The sequence below is a fragment of the Olea europaea genome, unplaced genomic scaffold (assembly GCF_002742605.1).
Source record: "Olea europaea var. sylvestris unplaced genomic scaffold, O_europaea_v1 scaffold889, whole genome shotgun sequence".
NCBI lineage: Eukaryota > Viridiplantae > Streptophyta > Magnoliopsida > Lamiales > Oleaceae > Olea > Olea europaea.
Genome location: NW_019267356.1, coordinates 130,914 through 152,186, shown reverse-complemented (window position 1 = coordinate 152,186; position 21,273 = coordinate 130,914). Strand labels below are relative to the sequence as shown.

The following is a 21,273-nucleotide window of genomic DNA, read 5'->3' as shown; positions in this document are numbered from 1 at the left end:
TCAACTGCGAAAATTTCTGTAGCAGAATTTAATTGATGAACATCAAATAAATTTTCATTTGCACATGTTTGTTGTCTTCTGCGTTTGTCAATTCTAACAATACCTTGGTGCTAACCAGTTTCATCAAAAGGAAATAGTAAAGGGTATTGAAGGGGATCATAACAACCAGAATAATAATGTGCTTGTTGTTTTTCTCCAGAATTGTAAGAAACAGTTATATCACAAACTCGATCATTAGTATTAGAATTATTATCAACCCAAAATAGCAGCAAATTGAGATGCACATGGTGAATTATATACTCTTCCAATCCACAATCAGATCTAATTTTGAGAGTGTGAGATTTCAAATTGCAAATTTTCATCAGAGTTCGAAAAAAGTTTATGGATTCAGCTCCATCACTTTTACAAGTTTCGAAAGTATACACTTTGTTAACTTTTCAGAAATTTGTAGTCATTGCTCTATTTCATTTTCAGTGTCAAAAAAATAGAGTTGCATATAAGAAGGGCAACAATTTTCTACAAGAATGTCATTTATAAAATGATAAAATTGACCTTGAATTCTGAAGGTATAGATACCTTTGTTTCTTTTACACAAATCTTTATCATAATGAACACCAAATGAAGTGAATGAGAAATTGCTATTGTAAGTTCATAGGTAAGTTTTAAACTCAATGGATTTAGCAGAATTTGATGTAAATAAATGATGTAATCTAGGAAGCACCGACACGCTCCCAGCGACGACGTACTAGTGTCCAATTCTGATACGCGTCCGACACGTCGCCGACGTGCGTCGGAGTCACGTGAGGCTTTGGTGGGCCGAAAAAATGAAACCAGTGGAAGTGAGGTTTCTGGGGAACAAGGGAAGGAAAGAAAATTGCGAATGAAAGAAGAAAAAAGAGAAGAAGAAGAAGAAGAAGAACTTGGTAGCTGGTTTATTGTCAGAGAAAGAAAGAAAAAAAGAGATGAGAAGATGAAGAGACGGCTAAAATGAAAAGTCATCCTTTACCAATGTAAATTTCAACTTGTGGGCCCATAACTGTAAATCTTCTCCTTTAGTGCACGTTTTGTATCTTTTCAATGGCTGTAATTTTTTTATAAAATAATGTACAATATTTTGTTTGATCAATTTGTACCATTTTACCCTTCAACAACAAATCAAACTTATATAACAACACATACATTTTCTTCCTCAGTCACAGTAACTCACGAAAATTGTAAGAAAATCTCAGAACATCCAAGTTATTTTCCGTTATTTCATCTTTTTCAAAAATTTCATCAATCCACATTTGAAGAATCATTTGCAAGATCAAGAAGAAGATATTTTTTCAAGTTTCGGGTAATATCACTCCTATTTTATTTAAATATTAGAAATTATTTTTCTTTTGAAGTTATGAGTGATAATGCTATGGATGATGATTTGTCTAAACCTCTTTGGAAATATATTACAAAACTTGATAAATTTAATGAAAAGGGTGATAACATTCTTTGGCAATGTAATTTTTGTAATGCAACTAAGACAAGTTCTTACACAAAAGTGAAAGCACATTTGTTAAAATTACAAAACTGTGGAATTGGGGCTTGTGAAAAATTAACTATGAAAGATATATGTGAAATGCAAAAAACGGAAGATGAAGCCAAGTTGAGAATGCAAACTAAGGCAGGGAAAAGAGTGTTATTGCCATCGAATAATATGGGTTCTGAGGATTGTTATGTTTTGGAGGAAAGGAAAAGAAAGAATAGTGCAATAGAAAATGCTTTTAATGTGACAACACGTGACCAATTGGATTCCGAAATTGCTAGAATGTTTTATTCAAGTGGTTTGCCTTTTACTCTTGCAAGAAATCCTTATTACATTAGTTCTTATACTCTTGCTTCCAATAGTCGAATTTCGGGATTTTGCCTCTCGGTTACAACAAGTTGAGAACTACTCTTCTTCAAAAAGAGAAAAAAAAATGTGGAAAGATTATTAAATCCAATTAAAGGCACATGGGCGAAAAAAGGAGTTACCATTGTGAGTGATGGATGGAGTGATCCACAAAGAAGGCCACTAATTAATTTTATGGCGGTGACCGAGAGTGGACCAATGTTTTTAAAAGCGGTTGATTGTTCTGGTGAAACAAAAGATAAATATTTTATTGCTAACTTGATGAAGGAGGTTATAAATGAAATTAGTCACCAAAAGGTGGTTCAAGTCATAACCGATAATACTCCAAATTGCAAAGGTGCCGGACAAATAATTGAATTGGAGTATCCTTATATTTTTTGGACACCATGTGTTGTACACACACTAAATCTTGCTTTGAAGAACATTTGTGCCGCAAAGAATGTTGAAAATAATTTGATTACATATGAGGAATGCAATTGGATTACTAATCTTCATGATGATGTAATGATTATAAAATTTTTTATCATGAACCATTCCATGAGACTAGCAATGTTTAATGAATTTGTGCCTTTGAAGTTGCTTTCCGTAGCGGAGACACGATTTGCTTCTATTATTGTCATGTTAAAAAGATTTAAGCTTATTCGACGTGGTCTTCAAGCTTTGGTTATTAGTGAAAAATGGTCACTTTATCGAGAAGATGACATGACGAAGGCAAGTTTTGTAAAATTGAAAGTGTTTGATGATCTTTGGTGGGACTCTATAAGTTATGTTCTTTCCTTCACTTCTCCCATTTATGACATGCTTAGATTTTGTGATACGGATAAACCTTGCCTTCACTTGGTTTACGACACGTGGGATACAATGATTGAGAAAGTGAAAGGAATAATTTATAGGCATGAGAAAAAAGTTCAAGAAGAGGAATCATCATTCTACAATGTTGTTCATCGGATACTTGTAGATCGTTGGAACAAAAATAACACTCCATTTCATTGCTTGTCTCATTCTCTAAATCCAAGGTAATTTTTAAATCTAATTTATACATTTAATGTTTATTTACATTATCATAATTTTTAATATGTTTAGTTAGTTATTGAATGAATTGTCATTTTTTTTCCTCTTGTTTAGGTACTATAGCGAGGAATGGCTTAATGAGGATCTCACTCGACTTGCTTCACATAGAGATGTGGAGATTTCAAGAGAAAGAATAAAATGCTTTAAGAGGTACTTGTCAAATGAAGAGCGTATTATGGTGAATAAGAAGTATGCCAAATTCTCAACTATAGAAGATGACTTTGGTGATTTTGAATCCATCCATGATCATTATCGCTTGGACCCAAAGACTTGGTGGGTTATTTATGGTGCTTGCACACCTATGCCTCAAAGTTATGCTTTGAAATTATTGGGGCAACCATCTTCTTCATCGTATTGTGAACAAAATTGGAGTACTTATTCCTTTTTGTACTCTCTTAAACGAAATAAGCTAACTCCAAAACGTGCGAAAGATTTGGTTTTCGTCCATAGCAATATTCGTCTCTTGTCAAGGAGGAGTGCGCAATACTCACAAAGAGAGACTAAAATGTGGGATATCAATGGAGATGCATTTGATACATTTGAAGATATTGATGTGCTTGAAGTCGCTAATTTATCTCTAGACGAGCCGGAATTGGAGGCGATGGTATTTGCTGATGGAGATGAAGATGTTAAAGAGATTCAAGATGAATGATGTAATTAATTTCATTTTTACTTTTTGAACTTATGTCATTAAGAAACATTGATGAATTTAATGTCAAGTTTGATTTCTATTTATCATTATATATATGATTCAATAAGTACAAAAAATTAATACTTTAGACTATAAAATTAAAATAAACAAATTTTTTTTAATCAACGTGTCGGCGATGTGTCGTGTCAGAAATTTTTAAAAAAATCACGTGTCGGCGTGTCCAACTCATGTCTGTGTCGATGCTTCTTAGGATGTAATTCATCTGGGGTATCATTGGCTTTCAATCTAACAGCTCCATCACAACAACAAAAACTTTTAAGTTCATTTTTAAATTTTAGAGCTCCACAATATTCACATAGCACAGGGCAAGGTAACATGTGTGATTTGTTTAGTAGCAAAAATGAACCTTCATTTCCTGTAGACATCAATAGCGTTAACTTACGCCCCACGCGGTCACGTTCGATCCATCCCGATAACGGCCGCAAAACAGCGTGGACAGCACGCTGCAACAGGATGGAATGGGCAGAATGCAGGCTGCCTAAAATTGTGCAGTTTTCCAAGACATCAATGAGGTTTCTCTAAATCCCGACCCAGCCATTTTGGAGGAAAAATACATGAACCTGCAGCGGGATATTTTGGGGTGCAAGTAGGCAACTTGCACAACTTGTCCACTTGTGTCACTTGCAAGATATTATCAAATATACAAGCTAAGCGTGAGTTGGCGAAAATATTATCAAAGGTGCAAGCTAAGCACGAGTTGGCAGGAATAATATCTTCTATGCAAGCTAAGATCGAGTTGGCGATAACTTGCAAGGAAAATTGTAACCTTATCCACTTGATGACAACTAAGCATGAGTTGTAAACAACTAGCACGAGTTGTGAACAACTAAGCGTAGGTTGTAAAGTAAGGCCACCTGATCTTAAGGAGGTTTAAGTTTTGCCTATAAATAGAGATGGAAGTCTCATTTGTAAACCATGTAGAGTTGAGTGAATTTATTCCTTAGAGAGATTGTAAAGTTTTCCCTTTCATTTATACAAAGAAAGTTTCCCGACCTTACTTGTTTTCCATATATTACTTACTTCATAATTCTCTTCTCAACGTGGGTATAATTTAGCCTCATTGGTTAAATTATTTGTGGGCGTGGAAAGGCTGACTTAACGTTTTCTCGTGAGGTGCGGGAATTGTAGAACGTTAAGGCCGCACGGTTCTAGTTTGTTCGGGTGTAACGAAACTAGGCCCGTGACAATTAGCTCTGAATGAACACCAAGCTGATGATTATAAGCTGAAAAACAGTTATCTATCATTAAGATCACCGTAGAACCTAAAAAGGAAATAAAACATGTCCATTTAAAAGAATGTAAAATTGAGAAACGATTAAATTTACTGGTTCTAATTCTTAACTTTTCTCTCTTGTTCAGCTGGAACCAAGTTGAGATTACTGAAAAATTCAGTCATTCACTGCTAATGGCTAATTACAAACTAACTCCTTAAGCTACAGTGTCACAATATGTTAAAGCTCATTGCACTAAAAGGATAAAAAAAATTCATCTTCTAATACTTAATTCAATTCAGTTGGAGAACAAACTTATGTGAAGGTCTAACATGTAACTTGTAGGAATAGTATTCTCTACATGATACTGGAGCTCTATTTTTCTTCTGTTGCATAACGGAAAAAGGCATAGAATGTCTTACAATATGAAATTTTAAACATTTTAAAAATAAATATACTAAGAATAAATAAATTGTTCACTTGTATTTTCAACTGCGAAAATTTCTGTAGCATAATTTAATTGATGAACATCAAAATATATTTTCATTTGCACATGTTTGTTGTCTTCTGCGTTTGTCAATTCTAACAATACCTTGGTGTCAACCAGTTTCATCAAAAGGAAATAGTAAAGGGTATTGAAGGGGATCATAACAACCAGAATAATAATGTACTCGATGTTTTTCTCCAGAATTGTAAGAAACAGTTATATCACAAACTCCATCATTAGTATTAGAATCATTATCAACCCAAAGAGCAACAACTTGAGATGCACATGGTGAATTATATATTCTTTGATCCAATCCACAATCAGATCTAATTTTGAGAGCATGAGATTTCAAATTAGAAATATTCGACAAAGTTTGAAAAAAAATTGCGTATAGATTCAGCTCCATCACTTTTACAAGCTCCGAAAGTATACATTTTGTTAACTTTTTAGAAATTTGTAGTCAATGCTCTATTTCATTTTCAGTGTCAAAAAATAGAGTTGCATATAAGAAGGGTGACCATTTTCTACAAGAATGTCATTTATAAAATGATATATTTGACCTTGAATTTTGAAGGTATAGATACCTTTATTTCTTTTACACAAATCTTTATCATAATGAACACCAAATGAAGTGAATGAGAAATTGCTATTGTAAGTTCGTAAGTTCTAAACTCAATGGATTCAGCAGAATTTGATGTAAATAAATGATGTAATTCATCTGGGGTATCATTGGTTTTCAATCTAACAGCTCCATCACAACAACAAAAGCCTTTAGGTTCATTTTTAAATTTTAGAGCTCCACAATATTCACATAGCACAAGGCAAGGTAACATGTGTGATTTGTTTAATATCGAAAACGAACCTTCATTTCCTGTAGACATCAATGGTATTAGCGCTGAATGAACACCAAGCTGATGATTATAAGCTGAAAAACAGCTATCTATCATTAAGATCACCGTAGAACCTAAAAAGGAAACAAAACATGTCCATTTAAAAGAATGTAAAACGTTCTTATAATTTCAATTTTGACGAAACAAATATATCAAATAAACTTATTTGGTTCAACACTATCGTTACAAACTTCATTACAATAACGACTACTAAATACGAAAACATCTCTTGTGTAATTGGGAAAAAAACATAGATTTAAAAAGAAACGAAGCATAAGCATTTGAACTATAATTCCAATTAAAAAAAAATACTTTAGAACAAATGAAATAAAAGCGGCTCTTTCAACAGCTCGTACACAATGATATTGTGTATAATGATTACAGAAGATTTACAGATTGCAAAGGATGAAGATTTATCAAGTCCAAGTCCGGGAAGTCGAAGGTAATGAATTCTATCCAAACAGAATCCAATTTGTTCAATTGATTACATAACATTGCATGCATAATCATTTATCACAATGAGTTTAAGCTAGTACTTTAGTTTAATGTAGCCACTTCCAAACGGACCTCATTTTTAGTAAAAATACAAAAACAAATTCCAAAACACTTTCTCAAAAAAATAAACCCCACCAGTCTGGAAAAAGTCAATTAATGGATCCTTTCATTTTTTAAAGTCTCCAATCATTTTAAAAACTTAAAAACACCATTGCAACATATTTTTGGATATTCCATTCCAAATTTCCATTTTCCTTTTTCTTCTAGGTAAATAAATAAAGCAACATGAAACAATTTAAAGGGCTAAAGGCCAAATCTTTTTCTTTGGCGCACAAAATAAATCATAACAAAATTTCAAATAAATTTCAGGGAACTAAACAGAAACAAATTTCCAACGCTACATTCACTTTCAAATCTAAAGTCAAATTTCAAAATCAGGTCACGATGAAGGATATAATATAATATAGTATGTAGTTAATATAAATAGGTTAAATATTTTATTACCTGCTTGATCTTCTTCATTTTCGCAATCAGCAAAAAGAGTACTCGAATCTGAATTGGTCATACCAATAGCTGCGAAATTTTGATTTTGCAACACCATTTCAAATGTTAAAACTTGAAATGCCCTTTTTATGAGAGTAAACTATCCAGAATAAATATTATATACTACAGGAATATGTTGAATGGGCAAAAATGTGGTATTGAAGCACAATAATTTATACGTTTAGTTATCGAAATAAAAAAATAAAAAAATTCTACATAAATGAAAAAACTGACACAAGTCACAAGAAAATGAGGAAATAGTATCTTTAAAAATGTGATACTAATATGTTTCTTCCCGCAGTTAGATATAGATACCTTCCAATTGAACAAAACGTTGAAATTTTCTCTTCGGTGTTTGAATGTTGATATCCAATTCCGTATTGTCAATGCAAATTTCTTTTCGTCTTTTATTTTTCTTAGACATTGGAGCCATTTTTCTATTGATATTTGAAATATACTTTCCCTCTGTAAGTTGGATATGAATAAACACAAATGAATTCAACATCATAGATAAAGTTCAAAGGAATTTTGACACACAGAGAAAAAATTACAAAAATATATTAAATTATTTTTCTTCATTGTAGCAGCGTGAAGGAAACCACAAAGGTCCGATTTCAAGTTCAGAATAAAATAGACTAAAAACACCTAACACAAACCTGGTTACATTAAGGTTTATATTTTATTTTTGTGACTTTAGTGTTGAAAGTTGATTCAAAATTATCCAAGTTTGACTTAGTCTTTAATATTTATTCCAGCAGATTCTTGCTTTTTAAGTTACTGTTTTTTCTGGTCAGCAAATAAATCTGAACGTAGTGGCAATAATATCTGATATTAGCTGAGATTTTTTTGGTTTTTCAGTTGCTTGTAAGCCTATATATAGGGCCCTTCAGTTCTGGAATAAAACGTGTAGCAGATCACTTGCATATTCTGCATTTCTAAGTGTTATTTTTTCTCTGCAACTTCTCTCTCAACACTTTGCTACTCTAAATTCCCAACATTTGTGGTATCAGAGCCACGGTTCAGATTCAACTTAGATTAGTGAGGTAAAACACTTGAGAGAAATAGAGAAACACCCTGGCTTCAAATGGAAATTCACTGAGCATCTCACAACCTGCCATGCCAATTTTTAAAGGAGAGAGTTATGAATTCTGGAGTATTAAAATGAAGACACTATTTAAGTCTCAAGACCTATGGGAATTGGTAGAAAATGGGTTTACAGACCCAGATGAAGAAAATCGATTGAGGGAAAACAAAAAGAGGGACTCAAAAGGCATTGTTCTTCATCCAACAAGCAATTTATGATACTATTTTCTCAAGAATTGCAGCAGTTAACACTTCAAAGGAAGCATGGACAGTTTTGCAAACTGAGTTTCAAGGGTCATCAAAAGAAATAGCCGTGAAACTCCAAACTCTTCGGCATGAGTTTGAAACTTTGCTCATGAAAGGCAATGAATCAGTGCAGGATTTTTTGTCTAGAGTGGTGGCAATTATAAGTAAAACGAGGTCATGTGGAGACAAAATAACTAATAACTGTAGTTGAAAAAGTGTTAAGGAGTCTAACTCCTAAGTTTGATCATGTTGTAGCTGCAATTGAAGAGTCCAAAGACATGTAAAACTTTTCATTTGATGAATTGATGGGTTCTTTGCAAGCTCATGAGGCAAGGCTAAATCGGTCAGTTGAAAAACATGAAGAGAAGGCATTTCAAGTGAAGGGAGAGGCATTCAATTCAAGAGAATTTGATAAAACTGTAGGAAAAGAACGTGGCAAAGGTGTATTTCGTGGAAGAAGTCGAGGTAGAGGCAGAGGTTTTGAACAAAGGCATTTCACCAATGAGCAAAGTGGCTACAAGAGTGGCATCCAATGTCATCATTGCAAGAAGTTTGGGCATGTAAAAGTAGATTTCAGGTACAAGGAGAAACAAGTGAATTATGCAAAAGAAATTGAGGAAGGAATAAGTTACTCATGGCCCATTATGACACTAATGAAGTTCCAGGTGATGTATGGTTTGTAGACAGTGGCTGCTCCAATCATATGTCAGGGATGAAGGCGTTATTTAAAGAGCTTGATGAGACTCAGAAAACGAATGTCAAGCTTGGTGATAATAAAGAAATTCAGGTTCAAGGAAATGGCACAGTAGCAATCAAAAGTAACCATGGTAAAGTAAAACTTTTTCATAACTTTCAATTTGTTCCTAGTTTGGCACATAATTTATTAAGTGTTGGGCAATTAACGGCTAGTGGATATTCAATTTTATTTGATGATGGAGCATATGTTATTAAAGATAAACAATCAAGACAAACAATGGTTAATGTTCACATGACCAAAAATAGAATGTTTCCACTTGAAGCCTCAAATGTGGAAAATTTTGCTCTTGTTGCTGGTGAACAAAATAACTCCAAATTGTGGCACTTGCGGTATGGACATCTTAATGTCAGGGGGCTAAAATTGTTGGGTCAAAAATGTATGGTTCTTGGATTACCAAAAATTGGTTCTTTTGAGTTATGTGAATGATGCATTTATGGAAAACAAACTAGAAAACCATTTCCCATTGGAAAGGCTTGGAGGGCTTCTACTTGTCTTGAATTAATTCATGCTGATTTGTGTGGGCCTATGAACACGGAATCATTGGGAGGAAGCCGTTATTTTCTACATTTTATTGATGATTTTAGTCGCATGAGCTGGGTGTATTTTTTGAAGTATTTTCAAAACAAAGTACCATGCAGATGGAAGTATACAGAGGCACAAAGCTAGACTAGTAGCAAAGGGATACTCACAGCAGCATGGTATTGATTATGAGGAGACATTTTCTCCCGTTGCCCGATTTGAAACCGTGAGAACAAAGTGAAGCAAGGAGAAGATGGAGTTTTTATTTCACAAAGAAAATATGCAACAGACTTGCTCAAAAGATTTAATATGGTAAACTGCAAGGCTGTGGATATTCAATTTTATTTGATGATGGAGCATGTGTTATTAAAGATAAACAATCAGGACAAACAATGGTTAATGTTTACATGACCAAAAATAGAATGTTTCCACTTGAAGCCTCAAAAGTGGAAAATTTTGCTCTTGTTGCTGGTGAACAAAATAACTTCAAATTGTGGCACTTGCGGTATGGACATCGTAATGTCAGGGGGCTAAAATTGTTGGGTCAAAAATGTATGGTTCTTGGATTACCAAAAATTGATTCTTTTGAGTTATGTGAAGGATGCATTTATGGAAAACAAACTAGAAAACCATTTCCCATTGGAAAGGTTTGGAGGGCTTCTACTTGTCTTGAATTAATTCATGTTGATTTGGGTGGGCCTATGAACACGGAATCATTGGGAGGAAGCCGTTATTTTCTGCTTTTTATTGATGATCTTAGTCGCATGAGCTGGGTGTATTTTTTGAAGTACAAATCAGAAATTTTTGAGAATTTTAAGAATTCAAAGCTTTAGTAGAGAAGCAAAGTGGGTCCTGCATAAAAGCTCTTCGTACAGACAGAGGTGGTGAGTTCTTGTCTAATGAATTTAACCACTTTGGTGAAGAAAATGGAATTCACAGGGAATTAATAGCACCTTACACACCAGAGCAAAATGGAGTGGTTGAACGCAAGAATCGTACCGTGGTTGAAATGGCAAGAAGTTTACTAAAAGGCAAGGGACTTCCAAATCAATATTGGGCAGAAGCAATTACTACCTCAGTGTACCTACTAAATATTTCTCCTACAAAGGCTATCTTAAATCAAACATCATATGAAGCTTGGAGAGGTACAAAACCTATGGTAAGCCACTTAAGAATTTTTTGTTGTATTGCTTATGCTTTAGTAAATTCTCAAAATCTCCAAAACTAGATGAAAAATCTGAAAAATGCATTTTCATCGATTATTGTCTTGAATCCAAAGCATATAGGCTATACCACCCTCTTAGTGGCAAAGTGATTGTTAGCATAAATGTAATCTTCAATGAAGAAGCAGGCTGGAATTGGAGTAGCAAAAGTGACGAAATTCAACTTGAAACCTCATTGAATGAAATGGCGAACCCAATACTAGCAAATTCAACAAATTCCTCTCCCTCAACTTCAAGTAGTAGCAGCCCAGCAAATTCACCAAGTTCATCTACTACAAATTCAATAGACAGCAGCTCATCTTCCTTGAATGAGTCATTTGATGAGACAACTCCAAGGAAATTCAGATCTTTGAAAGAAATCTATGAATCTGGTGCATTTGCCTTATTTGTTACAGATCCTACAAATTATGAAAAAGCAGCAAAAATGGAAGAGTGGCAAAATGCAATGAAGGAAGAACTCATGGCAATACAAATAAATGAAACTTGGGAGTTGACAGACTTGCCTAATGGAAAAAGTGCTATTGTCTTGAAATGGATTTTCAAAATAAAGTACCATGCAGATGGAAGTATACAGAGGCACAAAGCTAGACTAGTAGCAAAGGGATACTCACAGCAGCATGGTATTGATTACGAAGAGACATTTTCTCCTGTTGCTCGATTTGAAACCGTGAGATCAATTTTTGCCTTGGCTGCACAAGAACAATGGCCTATTTATCAATTTGATGTAAAATCTGCCTTTTTGAATGGTGAATTGGAAGAAGAGGTCTATGTTACTCAACCTGAAGGTTTTGTAGTCAACAGCAAAGAGGAAAAGGTGTACAAACTAAGAAAGGCACTCTACGAGTTAAAGCAGGCTCCACAAACATGGTATAGCAAGATTGATTCGTATTTTCTACAAAATGGGTTTGAAAGGAGTGAAAATGAGCCTACACTTTACTTGAAGAAGCAAGGTAAGAATGATCTTCTTATAGTCTGCCTCTATGTTGATGACATAATTTACATGGGCTCAACTCACTCTCTTATAGTTGAATTCAAATCAAGTATGAAGAGTATGTTTGAAATGTCAGACTTAGGTTTGTTACATTATTTCCTTGGGCTTGAAGTGAAGCAAGGAGAAGATGGAGTTTTTATTTCACAAAGAAAATATGCAACAGACCTGCTCAAAAGATTTAATATGGTAAATTGCAAGGCTGCAGCCACACCAATGACTTTGATTTATTTGGCTCATACTCAGCCAGATATTTCATTTTCTGTGGGTGTTATCTCAAGGTTTATGAGTAATCCTTCAAAGCATCACTTTGGAGCTGCAAAAAGGATCTTACGATATATTCGTGGAACATTGGATTATGGAATTTGGTATACTCATGTTTCAGATTTTAGACTATTTAGTTCTACTGATAGCGATTGGGCAGGCTCTTTGGATGATAGAAGGAGCACTTCAGGCAATATTTTCAGTCTTGGATCAGGTGCAATTACATGGTGTTCAAAAAAACAAGTTACAACAGCATTATCATCTTCAGAGGCAAAGTATGTTGCAGCTACTACCTCAGCTTGTCAATGTATATGGCTTAGGAGACTTCTTGCAGACATTCAACAAAGGCAAGAAAGTGCAACTGAAATTTTCTGTGACAACAAAACCACAATTGCAATGACAAAAAATCCTATATTCCATGGAAGAACAAAGCACATAGACATTCGTTTCCATTTTATTCGTGACCTGGTGGCAAAAGAAGAGATTGCATTGAAGTTTTGTAACACAAATGAACAAGTGGCTGATATATTTACAAAGGCTCTACCATGTCAAAAACACGTCTACTTCAGATCACTACTTGGTGTGTGCAATTTTGAATCAAGGGGGAGTGTTGAAAGTTGATTCAAAATTATCTAAGTTTGACTTAGTCTTTAATATTTATTCCAGCAGATTCTTGCTCTTTAAGTTACTGTTTTTCTGGTCAGCAAATAAATCTGAACATAGTGGCAATAATATTTGATATTAGTTGAGATTTTTTTGGTTTTTCAGTTGCTTGTAAGCCTATATAGGCCCCTTCAGTTCTGGAATAAAACGTGTAGCAGATCACTTGCATATTCTGTATTTCTAAGTGTTATTTTTTCTCTGCAAGTTCTCTCTCAACACTCTGCTACTCTAAATTCCCAACATTTAGTTATATGTTGGATCCTGAAATGAATACGAGGAAACCTCAAAAATAACTACAAGCAGTACCAATTGAAAGGCAACCCGTTTGGCGATTCCTTAGACAAAACCAAAGGTATGCATCTAAAAAGCTAGAAGTTCTCTTATCCCCAAAAGTAAATAGCTTTATTGTCTCCAAAACAAAATCACTGGGATACATCTACTGATCTATCTGCCCAAAAGTCTGTAGAAAACAGGTAAGTTTTAGCATCTAATCTTTAAATGGAAGTACTCAGACTAAAAGGTTTAAGGTGCCCTTTTTATCTCCCACTTCTTTTAGATGGGCATGGCATTTTTTGATATTTTTTATCCCGTGGAGTGACAGAACGACCAAGGCCACAAGTTTGTGACAACACTTTTGTGAAGTCGAACCCTCGTTCCACAGTGCCCCTTCTATATGATATGCATAATATGATTAAGTCTGCAAAACTTTTGAACTTTCCAAGTACTGGAGAGAAATCCTTTGAACATCTCGATGTTCTTCTATCCACCTAGCAAGGCAAAATTCTTCTGTCTTCATAAAATCTAACTTATCTTCATGTTGGAAAAAAAAAAATTGTGAAAATATTTTATTTACTAAAAAAACTAAATAAAAATTAAATGAGCTTTAAACACATTAATAACAAAATAATTGTAGAAAATGTTTGATTGACACGAGAGCTGGCCACTATCTCGTTAAGGACAAATTTACATAGCATTGGTGGTCATAAACTTCAAGAAACTTTCAGGATATAAAAAACTTTGTTTGTAATACTATTACTCCAAATTAGAGACAGTAATATCATTTGAACAATGCCTTACACTCCATTTCACAGGCTAGGACTTAAACAAGATTCAGGCTTCAAAGAAAACAAATAGGATCTATCTATAATTGTTTAAAGTTTTCCTCCACGTGGACATGTCTGTTCTTAAAGGCATGCCTCTAGACCAAGTCTATAAGTAAACAATTATATATTTAAAAAGAAACATCTTGAAGGAAATATTTATTGTGAAAATATATGCCTATTTGAAAGGTTGTACCAATACTCAAAAAATAAAATAACTACACCAAAAGTACAATAACAGTTGTTGTTTTAACCAAAAATAAATTCTATAATTACTCAATAAGCTGAAGTGGTAGAGTCATGACTCGAAATCAATGAGATCCTAATATAGTTACGAAAAAAAAGGAACTTTCTTTGGAATCTAACAGACAAATCATAAATCTTTGAAGTGCTCAATTATTCTAGTAAAATCACAACTGATTATTGACCTCTATGAACTTAGAACAGCAAACGTTCTTAAATGATTATCATCAGTCTTTTCAATATATTATATTTGAAACTCTTCATAAACTAACATGTTCCCATTAGACAAATCTTTTAATGTAAAAAATATGTGCAGAGGTCTGTTGAATTTTAAATAAACAAAAGCTTCTAATGGATCTAACACTGGTGAACCTAATTCACCCAGAATCTGTAAAACCTCTTATGAAAATGATATCAATGAGGTCAGGAAAAAATGGTACCCAAGGATTCTTGTAATTCAACCATTGATTTTTAGGTCTATTCCTAAAATCGCAAGGAATTCATGAACACTGATATTTGTCAGAGAGTACAGGAGGAAAAAACATCTTGCATTCTAGTGCATTCAATCATTTTATTCTATTAGTTAATCTTTTTGCAAAGGAGAATGCTTTTTGATGTGGTCCCACCTTAAACAACTTGTAGGGTTACTCAAATTTTAGCACAATGTTTTTCAACTGGCACTTAACAAATACCATTTTTCCTATCTACCAACAATTCTTTCAGGATAAAGTATAGATATGTTAAATGTGGCATTAATTTGTAATCTTAGGAAATAAATAAGGTTACATGCACTTGAACAAAATGTATCAGGAAAATACATGATGCACTTGAAGAAAATGTATCAGGAAAATACATGATGCAAATTCATGAATTATTAGGTGTCCATTTATATTCCCATGTCTCTAGAGTTATCCATGTGGTCCTATAAATAGAGGTCATTCTTGTAATCTCATTGTAGAAGGAAAAAAAGAAGAAAACATTATTGAGTGTGCTGTAGCAACTCAAAAACTATCAATAAAAATTCAAGTTTTTCTTCAACACTTCGTTTCCGCACTAACAAATTTGGTATCAGAGCCATAACTTGTGATTGCATTTTTTCATGGCTTTCATACAAACAGCTTCGTTGTTTACATATTCTTCCAGTCAAGTCCCAATCTTCGAAGGCGAGCATTATGAATACTGGAGCATCCAAATGCAAACTTTCTTCATCTCCTTAGATCTTTGGGATGTCATTGACGATGAGGAGTACGAAGAACCATCCGAAGACAATGAAGATTACGAAAAATTGCAAAAAGAATTTAAAAGAAAAGATGCAATGGCTCTCCGCTATATTCAACAAGGAGTCGGGAAATCAATTTTCCCTCGTATCTTTGGTGTTAAAAAAGCCAAAGATGCTTGGGAAATATTGATGCAAGAATTTCAAGAAACGGAGAAAACGATCGCGTTGAAACTTCAATCCTTATGGAGAGACTTTGATAATCTCCAAATGGAAGAACGAGAATCGGTTCGTGTTTTTTCTTCACGAGTAGCCGAGACAGTAAATCAAATCAAAAGCTGTGGTGACACAATTACAGATAAAAGAGTCGTGGAAAAAATGTTAAGATGCCTTCCTCCAAAGTTTGACCATGTTGCAGCCGCAATTGAAGAATCGAAAGACTTGTCCAAAATGACCATTTATGAGTTAACCGGGTCACTTCTTGCCCATGAGCAAAGGATCAATCGTTCGAGTAACCAATCCACTACCGAACAAGCTTTCCAATCAAAGCAAACATCAAAAGGAGGATCGAACAACTATGGAGAACACAACAGAGGCTCAAATCAAACAAAACAAAAAGATAGCTATTGGAAGAAGGGTGACAAGCAAAGCAAATGGAAAGGCAAGCAAACACAAATTTCTGGTGGTAACAATCCAACTTGCATAATTTGCAAAAAAATGAATCATGAATCAAAGGAGTGCTACTTTAGATGCAAAAGGTGCAAGATCCCCAATCATTCTCAAAGGGATTGTTGGTTTCAAAATAAAGAGATGACAGAAAGAAAAAGTGCAGCAAACTTTTCTCAAGAGAATGAAAAGGAAATTCTGTTTTATTCTCAAAATTATGAAAATGGAGCTCAAAGCCCTTGGTATTTGGATAGCGGTTGTAGCAATCACATGACGGGGAATCGCGACATCTTTGTGGACCTTAATCCAAATATTACTTCACAAGTAATTCTTGGCGATGGAACATGTAGAGATGCGGTAGGAAAAGGCACCATTGCTGTCCAAATTAAAGAAGGTAACAAGAAACTCATCACAGATGTTCTTTATGTTCCCAATCTTTCTCATAATCTCCTAAGTGTTGGACAACTTATTCAAAGTGACTTCTCTGTCCACTTTGATGATGGTGCATGTAAAGTTTTTGACAAAAAGAAAAATATTTGTGTGGCAAATATTGAAATGAAGAACAAGACATTTCCTCTTATGATGCCACTAAATGAGAATTGTGCACTCAAGGCAAGATATGGTCATCTTCATGAAAGAGGCCTTCGTTTACTCCAAATGAAAAACATGGTGACGGGACTTCCTAACATCCAACACATAGACAAAATGTGCGAAGGATGCATCTATGGGAAATTGCACAAGTTGTCGTTTCCAAAAACTTCATGGAGAACGAAACACCACTTGAGCTTGTGCACTCGGATATTTGTGGGCCAATGCAAACTCCCACTTTTGGAAACAAGAGATATTTTATTCTCTTTGTTGATGACTTCACAAGAATGATATGGGTTTTCTTCCTCAGTCAAAAATCTGAGGCATATTCCACATTTCTTCAATTCAAAGCTCAAGCAGAAAGGCAAAGTGGTTTTTTGATAAAAACTTTAAGGACCGATCGTGGAGGTGAATATCTCTATAATCCTTTCATGGAATATTGCAGAAAAAATGGCATCAAAAGACAATTAACTGTGAGTCGAACTCCGCAACAAAACGGCGTGGCCGAAAGAAAAAATCGCACAATTGTTGAAATGGCAAGAAGCATGCTAAAGGGCAAAGGACTTCCAAATCTGTATTGGGCAGAAGCTGTAAATACGGCAGTATACATTCTCAATCGGTCTCCAACAAAGGCTGTACGGAATAAAACTCCATACGAAGCTTGGAACAAAAAGAAGCCAATGGTTGATCACTTCAAAATATTTGGCAGCATTGCTTATGCTCTTATCCCTTCTCAAAATCGGGAGAAATTTGACGAGAAAGGACAAAAACTTGTCTTTGTTGGATATAGTGATGAATCTAAAGGATATCGGTTATTAGATCCAACTACAAACAAAATTACAGTTTCACGAGACGTTGTTTTTGATGAAGCTGCATCTTGGGATTGGAAAGGGAAAGAAGTTGTGGACCAGACACCATACCATTTTGTTGATCCATTAACATTTCAAGCAGGTCCGTCACAAGTTGGAAATTTAGAGCATAATCCAAACCCTACTCCAAGAAGTGAGGAAGAATCTGATCCAGAAAGCCCTCCAAGAAAGACACGTTCACTACAAGACATATATGAGTCATGTGAACTTGGGTTGTTCTCTAGTGAACCACAATCATTTGAAGAAGCCTCAAAAGAAGTATGTTGGACAAAAGCCATGAATGAAGAAATGTCCACAATCGAGAAAAACAAAACTTGGAAGCTTGTTGCCTTGCCAGAAGGGAAGAAAATCATTGGACTCAAGTGGGTCTATAAAATAAAATACAATGAAGATGGGTCGATCCAAAAGCACAAAGCACGTCTTGTTGCAAAAGGGTATTCTCAACAGCCCGAAATTGATTACACTGAAACATATGCTCCGGTTGCAAGAATGGAGACAATTCGTACTGTTTTGGCACTGGCAGCTCAATTGGAGGTATGTGTTTATCAACTTGATGTAAAATCGGCATTCTTAAATGGTGAAATTCAAGAAGAAGTTTATGTCGAGCAACCCGAAGGATTTGAAATCAAAGGACAAGAAGGAAAAGTCTATCGTTTATACAAGGCACTTTATGGTTTAAAGCAAGCGCCGCGAGCATGGAATAGCAAAATCAATAGCTATTTCATCCAAAATGGATTCAATCGAAGCACGAGTGAATCATCTCTATATGTCAATAATCTTGGAAGAGACTTTCTTGTAGTATGTCTTTATGTGGATGATCTTCTATACTTTGGTACAAGTAAAAGCATGGTGGAAGAATTCAAGAAAAAGATGATGAGAGACTTTGAGATGAGTGACTTGGGTCAAATGAAATACTTTCTTGGCATCCAAGTCAAACAAAGCCCGGGAAGAATTTTTTTATCTCAAGAGAAGTATATTGATGATCTTCTAGAAAAATTCAGCATGAACCAGTGCAAGCCAGTCTCTACTCCAATGGGGCCGAATGAAAAATTCCAAGTCAATGATGATGCTGAAAAAGTAGATGCTACACTCTACCAAAAGTTAATTGGATGCTACACTCTACCGAAAGTTAATTGGTTCACTCATCTACCTCAACACAAGGCCGGATATCACTCAATCAGTGAGTTTACTTTCCAGGTTCATGAATGAACTAAGCAAGAATCACTTTACGGCGGCAAAAAGAATTTTGAGATACCTTAAAGGTACAAAAAATCAAGGCATTGAGTTCAAAAAGGAAAATAACTTCAACCTTGTTGGCTACACTGACAGTGATTGGGCAGGCTCACTTGTTGACCGCAAAAGTACATCGGGCTACATCTTTTGTCTTGGAACAAATATTATTTCATGGAGTTCCAGGAAGCAAAGGTCTATAGCACTATCTTCTGCAGAAGCGGAATACATTGCAGCTGCGGATGCCGCTTGTGAAGCAGTTTGGCTTAGAAGAATTCTAAAAGACTTGATGTTTGAACAACAAGAACCAACAACAATACATTGCGACAATATGTCAGCAATTGCTATGACAAAAAATCCAGTTTTTCATGCCAGATCGAAGCATATTGAACTACGTCATCACTTCATTCGAGATTTGGTAAGTCGAGAAGAAATTTGCATGGAATTTAACAACACAAATGATCAGCCAGCAGACATTTTAACAAAGGCAGTCACATTTGACAAGTTCGACAAGATCAAGGAAAAACTCAAGATTACAAATTAAGAGGGGGTGTTAAATGTGGCATTAATTTGTAATCTTAGGAAATAAATAAGGTTACATGCACTTGAAGAAAATGTATCAGGAAAATACATGATGCACTTGAAGAAAATGTATCAGGAAAATACATGATGCAAATTCATGAATTATTAGGTGTCCATTTATATTCCCATGTCTCTAGAGTTATCCATGTGGTCCTATAAATAGAGGTCATTCTTGTAGTCTCATTGTAGAAGGAAAAAAAGAAGAAAACATTATTGAGTGTGCTGTAGCAACTCAAAAACTATCAATAAAAATTCAAGTTTTTCTTCAACACTTCGTTTCCGCACTAACAAGATATTCACCAAATAAGTCTCACTCCTAAAATTTCTCAAATGCCTTTCGCTGAAGGAGAAATAATGAAGAATAAGCAGCATAATTGAAGTTATGGAAGATAGGGGTTGCTCCAAAAAAGCACAACATAAATTGCGCATCTCCAAAATTGTTGTTTGAAAATACAAAAAGGGATGAACACATGATAATTTATCGTAAAACAAAAACGTAGGTGGACATCTCATAAGAAAAACATGGGATACAAAAAATATCAAGAATTTCTAACATATCCTCCTTCCAAAAAGAATAAGCCAGAAGTTATATGTTGTTATAAATCCCACTTTATTTTAAAAGCATTAACCATTTACAGAAATATACTACACACCTCTAAGGTTGTTCACAACATGATAACCAGCTGGAAGGAACAATTCCAAGAAAGAAAAAAACATTTGTGTGCTCAAAAAGAGTTAGCAACGAGAAGATTCCAAGCCCTAAACCTTTGAATCTAATCTAGAAGGGAAACGACAGTGATCAATTTGAGCTCAAAAAAGTAAATAACGTAATACAAACAAGAAGAACTTAAAAAAATTGAAATAATGAAGCCCTAAACCTTTGAATCTAATTTAGAAGGAAAATAGCAGAGACGAATTTTAGCACAAAAAAATAAATAACACAATACAAACAAGACGAACCTTAAAAAAAATGAAATAACAAACTCACCTTTGCACATAATCAGGCAGCAAAAGATTGGAAACTTAAATCAAACTTCAATTTTGAATGGAAGATACGCAGGTCAAATTCTAAAAAGAAAAAAATAAATAATTAAAATCACATTCAAATTCTAAATCTTCAACTCAATTACATGAAGGAAAATTTGAAATTTTCGAAAATTTCTAGTGAAAATAACAAAAATTGCAGTTTGGTTGTAATACATTAAACAAAAAAAAAAAAAAAAAAAAAAAAAAAAAAAAAAAATTCAAAAAAAAAAAAAATTAAAAAAAAAAAAAAAAAAAAAAAAAAAAAAAAAAAAAAAAAAGTCAAACTTCAATATAAAAAAAAGTTGAAATTACAAAAGATAAAAACCAAAATGGCAGGCGGCTGTCAAACCAGCCCATTCCCAATGTGTGTGTGTAATTCAAATCTTTAACATACACATTACATCCACACACAAAAAAATGGTGCAGAGAAGAGGAAGAAGAAGAGAGAAAAAAAGAAAGGAAAAAGAGGGGAAAAAAAAGAAAAAAAAGGGAAAAGAGGAAGAAAAAAAAAAGAAGGGAAAACTTGCCAACGTGTTAAGAATTAAGTGGGTTATACTGTTAGGCTTGAATTTCTCAATTTTGAAAGGTAAGTAAAAGTTACTTATTGAAAGGTTGTGTTTGATTTTATAGTTGTTAGATTGTTAGATTAAATTCAATTTTATTGAAGGAGTTAAGTATAATAAATTATGAAGTTGAATAAAATGAAAGAAAAATTA

At 34.2% G+C, this 21,273-nt stretch overlaps 2 protein-coding genes across 2 annotated transcripts; both read left to right on the top strand.

The window, feature by feature from the left end:
* Positions 1 to 2,059: 2,059 nt before the first annotated feature.
* Positions 2,060 to 3,608, top strand: LOC111392129. The gene is made up of 2 exons (XM_023017393.1): positions 2,060 to 2,901; positions 3,011 to 3,608. The coding sequence occupies exons 1-2, from the start codon at positions 2,060 to 2,062 to the stop codon at positions 3,606 to 3,608; spliced, it is 1,440 nt and encodes a 479-aa protein (XP_022873161.1).
* Positions 3,609 to 14,731: 11,123 nt separating this feature from the next.
* On the top strand, positions 14,732 to 16,897 carry LOC111392128. The gene is made up of 3 exons (XM_023017392.1): positions 14,732 to 14,832; positions 15,524 to 16,770; positions 16,875 to 16,897. The coding sequence occupies exons 1-3, from the start codon at positions 14,732 to 14,734 to the stop codon at positions 16,895 to 16,897; spliced, it is 1,371 nt and encodes a 456-aa protein (XP_022873160.1).
* The last annotated feature ends 4,376 nt before the right edge of the window (positions 16,898 to 21,273 follow it).

Excerpts from the sequence above, each read along its gene's own strand:
- LOC111392129 (XM_023017393.1), top strand. The coding sequence starts at position 2,060 with ATGGCGGTGACCGAGAGTGGACCAATGTTTTTAAAAGCGGTTGATTGT. Across the intron at positions 2,902-3,010 it reads TCTCATTCTCTAAATCCAAG|GTACTATAGCGAGGAATGGC; the intron begins GTAATTTTTAAA and ends CCTCTTGTTTAG.
- LOC111392128 (XM_023017392.1), top strand. The coding sequence starts at position 14,732 with ATGGATCTAACACTGGTGAACCTAATTCACCCAGAATCTGTAAAACCT. Across the intron at positions 14,833-15,523 it reads AATGGTACCCAAGGATTCTT|TCAAGTCCCAATCTTCGAAG; the intron begins GTAATTCAACCA and ends ATATTCTTCCAG. Across the intron at positions 16,771-16,874 it reads CCACTTTGATGATGGTGCAT|GCAAGATATGGTCATCTTCA; the intron begins GTAAAGTTTTTG and ends TGTGCACTCAAG.